This window comes from Chrysemys picta, chromosome 1, assembly GCF_011386835.1.
Source record: "Chrysemys picta bellii isolate R12L10 chromosome 1, ASM1138683v2, whole genome shotgun sequence".
NCBI lineage: Eukaryota > Metazoa > Chordata > Testudines > Emydidae > Chrysemys > Chrysemys picta.
Genome location: NC_088791.1, coordinates 194,027,993 through 194,037,268, shown reverse-complemented (window position 1 = coordinate 194,037,268; position 9,276 = coordinate 194,027,993). Strand labels below are relative to the sequence as shown.

The 9,276-nt window shown below is 46.6% G+C and overlaps 1 protein-coding gene across 1 annotated transcript; it reads right to left on the bottom strand.

The window, feature by feature from the left end:
• Nucleotides 1-2,152: 2,152 nt before the first annotated feature.
• LOC135983926 (olfactory receptor 52K1-like) lies at nucleotides 2,153-3,206 on the bottom strand. Its single transcript, XM_065597733.1, has one exon. It carries the CDS (start codon nucleotides 3,204-3,206, stop codon nucleotides 2,244-2,246), a length of 963 nt encoding a protein of 320 aa, XP_065453805.1. The 3' UTR covers nucleotides 2,153-2,243.
• Nucleotides 3,207-9,276: the final 6,070 nt, after the last annotated feature.

The following is a 9,276-nucleotide window of genomic DNA, read 5'->3' as shown; positions in this document are numbered from 1 at the left end:
CTGAAGTACAAGGGCAAATTCACATGCTTCAAAATATATATCAAGTTGAAAAGTATGCCTTTCATACTGTTGATAGAGTATCTATTTTATGTACTAAGTATGATGTATTGTGCTTTATGACTAAGGCTGTACAACAACCCCATTATAGTATTGCTATGGGAATGTTATTGCTTGTATTGTTATTAGTTATCTTAGGATTATGTTATTGTTGTAAAAGACGTAATAATAGTAATACCTTTCATGTCCATGCTCATCATGCATTGTCATTACATCCAATCAAAACCCTTTAGGTTGAAGCATCTGAAGTAAAATCTGAATTCCAAGACTTAATGCAAATAGAGATTTGAAAATGTTTGTTGTACTAGTATACAAAAGGGGGGGTTGTGGAAGCAGAGAAAGAACTGACAGGAAGGGGATGCAATGCATGACAGTTCGTTAGCAAGAGTTAGGCTAACTGTAACCCTAATAATGCGAGATTTGTAGAAGCAAGGAATGTGTGAGGCGAGTGGGAAAGAACTGTGTGAGAAGTTGTTGCGATCTTGTGTAGATAATATGGAATGTAGACTAAGAGTCTACATTAGTGAGCAAAACAAGATATCAGAATGACCTATGTATAAACAGAATGCTGCTGTTGTTTTCCATGCTGTATCTCTTGATCACACCTTTAGTTTTGAGGACCTCCTTCCAGACCTTGGGTCATGGTTTACGGGGCTCTTTCAAACAATTGTTAAATGGATTCTTTTCTTTCTATGTGTTATTTGGACAATGATACAATGTGCCAAATGCCTGTGTAATGCTATGATCAAAAGCTCTGCTGTCCATAAGAAAACCCAGTATCTGTCCCTCCAGCTTGATCGCAAATTGCATAACGGGACTGACAATTTTTGAATTTGTCAGGCCCGAAGGGGGGACTGTGAAAGTTACTAGTGACCCCCCCTTAACAGAGCAGCCTTTATGTCAACCAGGGCCATAAGGGGGAAGCAGACACTTCAAGTACACAGTAGCCTGAACTTTTCAACTGTCTTCCCTTCAAGGCCTTACGGTAGTTGGAGCTGGTCCCAAGCCGGTTTTCACTGACCAGATAGCAAAAGCACGGGTCTGACAACCACCAATCAAGTGTTAACACTGCAAGGATCTTTGTCTGAATGTGTATAAAGGATCTGTAAAATGTGTGTAAGACAGAGTTTTTGTACTAAGGTGCAAAGCTCTCCTTTCTTCTGCAGAATAAAGCAACTCTTCCTTATCCCTGTCTGGCTGTTATTGGCTCTCAGCTAGGTGGACCCGATATTTCGGTAACAGTAGCCTACACTAATATGTGGTCTTATCCTGACAGATGGGGACCAATGAACTCCCACTGTAGCCAATGAGAATTGTGGGAGTTCATCACATCTGAGGACTAGCCCCACAGTTCTTACAGAACTTTTTGATCCTTCTGGGTGAAAGGGGCTAAAACAGGATCCTAATTCACACTCATTAACGACATGAGCCCATTGAAGCGAATGGATGGACTCCCATTGATCTAGAGAGACAAGGTGTGGGAGGTAATGTCTTTTATTGGACCAATTTCTGCTGGTGAAGGACACAAGTTTTTGAGCTATACAGAGTTCTTCTTCAGGTCACTGATTTTGTAAGAATTGGGTTGGGCCTTATTTCAGCCAAAAATGAGGTGCTGAATTGTATTGAAGTTCTGTTCAAGATTCTTCAGTTAGATTGAAAGATAATAGGGTAGGGAACTGTCTATGAGAGAAACGCCATGTCATACGCATTGCAACCCAGGAAATCATCTTATTAAAATTGAAATAATCTCATTGTCATGGAGGCAGTAGGGTTTAGTGGATAGAGCACTGCCCTGGGATGCCAGAGACCTAGGATCAATTCTTAATTCAGTCATTGGGTTGCTGGGTGAGGTTAGGTAAGACACTTCACCTCCCTACATTAAAGGAGTGAGCAGGCCTAGCCCTCTTGCAAGTGATGCAGGACCACACCCAAGTGTATCTTCCATGGTGACCACCACAGCTCAGGGAGAACATGGGGACTGTATGCTGCACCCCCTCCAAAGGTGACGGCATTCCCACGCCAGCATGCACAGACCTTTCATTCCATGGTTTGTGAAGAGCTTTAAAATTGTTTAGGATGCAAGATGCTGCAGAAAGATACATCAGAATTAACAATCCCTGTACATTTAAGGGGGTGGGGAACTTGCGGATGGATTTCCCAGTACTAAACTCCACACAAGGTGCAGCCTAGAAGCTTTTGCCTCGGAACAGGAGACGAACTCTGTCACGAATCTGTTTGGTTTTCACACCGTACACGATGGGGTTCATCATGGGAGGAAAGAGGATGTAGAAATTGGCCAGCAGGATGTGTACGTGCGGTGCGACTCCCTGGCCAAACCTATAAATTGTTGAGGAGAGAACCCCTGGTGTGTAGACCACTAAGATGGCGCAAAGGTGGGCAACACAGGTGCCGAAAGCCTTGAGCTGCTCTTCCTTGGATGCCAGGCTTAAAACAGCCCTCAGGATCTTGATATACGATAGGGAGATGAACATCAGATCCAGCCCCACGATGAAGAGAGCTACGATGATCCCATAGATGTTATTGAACCTGGTGTTGGCACAAGCCAGCTCCAACACGGCCATGTGCTCACAGCAGCTATGGGAGATGATGTGCGACCTGCAGTAGGGCAGCCTCCTGAGGAGGAAGGGCAAAGGGAGCATTAGCAGAACAGCCCGGGCCAAAGCCGCCAGCCCGATCTTTGCTATCACTGAATTGGTCAGGATGGTGGCATATCTCAGGGGGTTGCAGATGGCCACGTACCTGTCGAAGGCCATGGCCAGCAGCACAGCAGATTCCAGGATGGACAACGAGTGAATGAAAAACATCTGCACCAGGCAGCCGTTAAAGCTGATCTCCCTGGAATTAAACCAGAAGATGCTCAGTATTTTCGGTATGGTGGTTGCGGATAAAACAAGGTTGATGGTGGCCAGCATGGCGAGGAAATAGAACATGGGCTTGTGTAGGGAGGGCTCTGTCTTGATAACATACAAGAGGGTGGTGTTTCCTAGAAGGGTCACGATGAACACTGAGGAGAAGGGGATGGAGATCCAGAGGTGCAGAGCTTCCAGCCCCGGGATGCCTGTCAGGAAGAACACTGATGGATCAGCACCTGTGCCGTTGGAGCTTAATAGGTTGTCTTCTTGTGGCATCTTTTGCAAGTCTGACATCAATGTCTTTCCTTTCAATAAAACATAACACATGGAATGAACAGACCCTGTAAATGAAATACACACTGGGGGTCAGTCTCAGCTCTGGAAGAATTGGATTGACCTCTTGTGGAATTCATCAGTCATGTTGCAATAACACTAATCACACAAACCCTTATATTTTTTCTGTGCAAAATCTTAGAATGTCATTAGAAGTCATGAGTTACGAACCCCACTTGGTTACAAGTATCCTACCTGGTGTACCTTGCTACTAGGAGATGCACATTGTTTAGTGTGCATTCTGCCATGAAGTACCAAGTATATCTGGCCGCATGGCACATATTTGCAGCCTAGAAATACCTGGCATGTTAAGCTGCATGTAGCAAGATGTGCCTGGTACATTCAGCAGCACGTTCTGGGTTTTCAGCTTGGATGTACGTAGTACATCGGAAACATGCATGAGTAGTGCTATTTTGATCTCAGCAATGACCAAGGGTACATCTACAAAAGCAAGTGGCAGCCCCCAACAGCAAGTCTCAGAGCTCGGATCGACAGACTCGGGGCACCTCGCTAAAACAAGCTGAGTATAGATGCTGTAGCTCGAGTTGGGGCTCCAGCCCACCAACTTCAGAGCCCGAGCCTCAACGTCTACACAGCTATTCTTAGCGCGGTACCCTGAGAAGCATGAGCCTGCATTAGGTGAATTGATGGAAACTATAGTTAAGAACAGAATGATCAGACACATAGATCAACAAGATTTGTTAGGGAAGAGTCAACCTGGTTTTTGTAAAGGGAAATCATGTCTCACCAGTCTAGTAGAACTCTTTGAAAAGGTCAACAAACATATGGAGAAGGATGATCCAGTGGACATAGTGTATTTAGATTTTCAGAAAGCCTTTGACAAGGTTCCTCACAAAAGGCTTTTAAGAAATGTAAGTTATGGGATAGGAAGGAAGGTCCTCTCCTGGGTCAATAACTGGTTAAAAGACAGGAAACAAAAGTAGGAATAAATATCAGTTTCCACAATGGAGAAAAATAAATAGCACTTCTCCCCAGGGATCTGTACTCAGAACCAGGGCCGGCTCCAGGGATTTGGCTGCCCCAAGGAGCCAAAAAAAAAAAAGCCGCGATCGCTATCGTGATCTGCGGTGGCAATTCGGCGGGAGGTCCTTTGCGCCAAGTGGGAGTGAATTGCCAAATTGCCGCCGAATAGCTGGACGTGCCGCCCCTCCCCGAAGTGGCTGCCCCAAGCACCTGCTTGCCAAGCTGGTGCCTGGAGCAGGCCCTGCTCAGATCAGTGATGTTCAACATATTCATAAATGATCTGGAAAAAGGAGTAAACAGTGAGTGAGGTGGCAACATTAGCAGATGATACAAAATTACTCAAGACAGTTAAGTCCAAACAAGACTGTGAAGAGTTACAAAGGGATCTCACAAAACTGGGTGACAGGCCAACAAAAGAGCAGATGAAATTCATCGTTGATAAATGCAAAGTAATTCACATTGGAAAACATAATCCCAACTATACATAGAAAATGATGGGGTCTAAATTAGCTGTTACCACTCAAGAAAGATCTTGGAGTTATTGTGACTAGTGCTCTAAAAACATCCACACAATGTGCAGCGGTAGTCAAAAAAGCAAACAGAATGTTAGGAACCATTTGGAAAGGGATAGATAATAAAACTGAAAATATCATAATGGCACTGTATATTTGAATTGGAAAAGGCACAGAGAAGGGAAAAGATGACTAAGGGGGGATATGATAGAGGTCTATAAAATCATGACTGGTGTGGAGAAAGTGAACAGGGAAGTGCTATTTACTCCTTCTCATAATAAAAGAACCAGGGGTCACCCAATGAAATTAATAGGCAGCGAGTTTAAAACAAACAGGAGAAAGTACTTCTTCACACAGCACACAGTCAACCAGGGGAACTTGTTGCCAGGGGATGCTGTGAAGGCCAAAAGTCTAACTGGGTTCAAAAAACAATGAGGTCCGTTCCTGGAGGATAGGTCCATCAATGGCCATCAGTCCAGATGGTCAGAGATGCAACTCCATGATCTGGGTGTCCTAAGCCTCTAACTGGCAGAAGCTGGGACTGGATGACAGAAAAAGGATCACTCAATTATTACCCTGTTCTGTACATTGCCTCTGAAGCATCTGCCATTGGCCACTGTCGAAGACAGGACACTGGGCTAGTCAGGCCAATGGTCTCACCCAGTATGACCATTCGTATATAGCATGTTGTACAATACTTGTCAGAGGGCTCAAAACTAGTCAGTTACACAGCGAAAACTCCCTGCTCCCAGGCCTATAAAGCACTCCAGCCCCATCCACTGAAATACTGCAGGACTATCAGGCTACGCTTACACTGTTTCTGGCTTGGGGAAAACTAGAAATGTCACACCGAGAAAGTCTGACTTATGCAATGTCTTCTTGAAGCTTTGTCTACACTCGGCATGTAGGTCTGTGTAGCTACACACCGCACTGAAAAGCAGGTGTGTAACTACACATGGCAGTGAAGGGCTCTGGCAGTGGGGAGGCAGCGGGGAAAGGCTTCTCACTGCCAGAGCCTTTCCCCACTGCTGGAGCCTTTCATTGCAATGGGGAAAGGCTCCGGCAGCAGGGAGGCAGTGGGACACTCAATGGTGGATATGGGAGCACGGCGTGGGTGTGTGGAGAATTATATAGGGCAGGCCTGCACAACATGCGGCCGGGGGCCGCATGCGGCCCGTGTGGGCTCACTGTGCGGCCCGCGGGGGGTCAGTAGGCAAGCTGGAGGGGTGGGGGGCTGAGGAGACAAGCGGGCGGGCAGTGGCTGGGGGGCAGGTGAGTCGGCGGTGGGGGAGAGGGGCTGAGTGGGTGAGCCGGGGCGGTGGGGGGCTGAGGAGGCGAGCGGCAAGTCAGTGGCTGACCTGTTCTACTGATCTGGTCTGGCTCCCATCCCCTCTCCAAGGGTTGCAGCTGTCTGGAGGTGCTGCCTTCCACCTCATTCATTCTTCATTGAGGTGCTTCTTCATTCACACCTCATTCATTCAACAGGGCAATTGATTACAAAGTGGGGGGAAGATCTTATTTTACTTCTAGCAAAAAGACATTTTTCTTTTACCTTGATTATACTACCTTAGGGGCCGGCTATAACATATTACCAAGGTTCCCAAGCTGACGCTGGGGAAGGAGGGTTTTTTTCCACGGGGCAGGCAGCGCTGGGGGGGGGTTGTTTTGGGGGGGGCTGGGCGGCACTGGGGGGGTGTTTCGGCAGCGCGGGAGGGGTTGTTTCTGTGGGGCAGGCGGCGCTGGGAGGGGGTGCTGTGTTTCGGGGGTGGCTGGGTGATGCTGGGGGGGGTCGGTGGCGCTGGGGGGGGGGTCGGCGGGGCCGGGGGGGTTCGGCCCTCAGCTGTTTTCTTTGGAGTAATATGGCCCTCGCCACTTTACGAGTTGTGCAGGCCTGGTATAGGGTGTAGACCTTAAAGTTCCGCCAGACCCGTACTCTACGTGTCTAAGCAGGGCCTCTCCATCCACACGGCTATTCATCCCCATGCTAGCCGGGAATGCAGTGTCAGCACTCCACATGCTGCTGTAAAGGTGGACATACCATCAGTTCCAGAAGCAAAGAGATTCAGATGAATCCCTTTCTGCCTATTCATATTGCAGCAGGAGGGTTGTAGTGTGGTACATGGCTGCAGCACACATGTATTCAAAACAGACTTTGGAGAGAAGAAATCTTATGATATAGTCCAAATCAACAGAGATGCAGAGACTATTTTGAGACAGGGAAAAAATATTACAAGATGCTACAGCCCCTATTTATCTAAGGTGGTAGAAAAAAATAATTATTTCATTAACTGAGAAAAAATTGTGATCAAATAATTATGGAGTCATAGATTTTAAGGCAAGAAGGGACCATTGTGATCACCTGCTCTGATCTCCTGAATAATACAGGCCACAGAATTTCACCAGGTGAGTTCTGCCTCAAGCCCATAACGTCTCTTGGAGCTAGAGCGTATCACTGAGAAAGGCGTCAAGTCTGGATTTAAAGACTTCAGGCGATGGCGATCCAACCACATCCCTAGCTAAGTTGTTTCAAATGTTAGTTCGCCTTCCTCTTCGAATGTGCACCTTGTTTCTAGTCTCAATTTGTCTAGTCTCAGTTCCCAGCCACTGGATCTCATTCTGCCTTTGTCTGCTAGATTAAAAAACCTTCTGCAGTCAGAAAACTCTTCTCTGCTATGGACTTAGAGACTGTGATCAAGTCACCTCTTAATTTTCTCTCAGATAAACTAAATATTTTATTTTTATTTATTTTTTATTTTATATTTTATAAATAAACTGAGCTTCTTTAGTCTCTGACTATAATCCACATTTTCCAGATCTGAAATCATTCTTGTAGCTCTTTTCTGAACCCTTTTCAATTTGTCAACAACCTTTTTGAAGTGTGGACACCGGACCTAGAAACTGTGTCCAGTGATGGTCTCTCCAAGCCGTACACCTCTCTATTTCCACTCCATATTCCCCGGCTTATACCTTCCAGGAGGGCATTTGTCCTCTCCATCACCACACTGCACTGGGACCTCAAGTACATCTCATTACACATCATGACTCCGAGTTCTCTTTTGAGTCAGGGCTTTCTAAAACAGAGCCCCCCCATCCAGTAAGTATGATCTACGGACCTGGTTCCTCAATGTAGGACCACACATTTAGTTGTAATCAACTGCACGCTGTTCAAGTCAGCCCAGGTTAGCAAGCGATTGAGATTGTTTTATAGGACTGCCCTGTCCTAATCATTGTTTGTCTCTCTGCCCGAACATATGTCCCCCAGACTGAAATCTCCCATGATAACGCAGACACACAGTAAAGAGTCTCTCACAGTAAAATTGTACAAGGGGAGAGAAGTGTGGCTCTGCGTGTGTAACCCGAACATCCCGGATGTTTTGGAACACTCAATGGTTTCTTCACATCGGTTTTTTGTTTGTTTGTTTGTTTGTTTGTTGATGGAACTAAATAGTTCCCTTCTAAATGACCAACTTCACTCTGCTCTCACTGATACAGGGGTAAATCCAGAATCATTCCAGGTTTACACCAGGGTGACTGACAGCAGATTTGGCCCAAAGCTTTCCATTTGCTTTAAAAATCTCCTATTTAGAAAGATCCTTGATTAGCTTTAATCTAAACTGCCCCAGCTCACCTGAACCCTGGCTGCGTCTCCTTCCCTCTCAGCACATGCTGAAGTCACACACAAACTGCAGGACTCTGCACTCAGCCGGGATCAACTGGGTGAGAGTATTTATACCTCCTAATGACCCCCTGCTGACTTTACTCCCCAGGTGGGAGGTGAGAGACTTGTGTCACTACAGCAGCACATTTGTTTTGGCGCCTAGGGAGTCACAGCAAGTGGGGAATGTAGAATAATCCAGATTTTTCCTCCTGGGTGGCTGTTCATATCGACATCTACATGAAAAAGTGTGGGCCAAACCCTCAGCAGAGTGCATGGAAGTGTAGGCTATATTGTATTCGTCCACAAAAAGTGTGCAAATCCCCCCAACCGATGTGTGCACCGGGGGATTTACATACCTAAATTGGGCAGGTACAAAAATGCTCACACAGTGTGCAGGACTTCACCCTGTGTGTAAGGGCTCTGATTATGAAGACAAGTGAAAACTGGTTTGGGAAAGAGATGGATAATGACATCTTACATGCCTCTTTTATCCAGAAGAATCCCCCAAACCTCATTCTAGACAGACCCACTCACCCATTGCAGACATGCAGCCAGCTCTGGGGTGGAACATAAGCAGCAACACTACACAATTGCAGCTGCTACCACTTCCTCTTTAGGTAGGAAGAAGGGCCTCCCTGCATAGGCATATTTCAGGGGCAGCTCCAGCCAGGACAACGGGGCCACACTTGGGGGACAAATTCCGCCCCTCCCCCAGGCTTGCAGTGCTGGGCCCACTGTGGGGTCGCTGCTGTCCCGTGGTGCCAGGCACCTGCCCTGGTGTCTGTTCAGTTCTTCCATATGGACCCAGCGGGGGGTGGGGGATTTAACCATGGCCACACGGTGGCTAATGTGCAGTGTC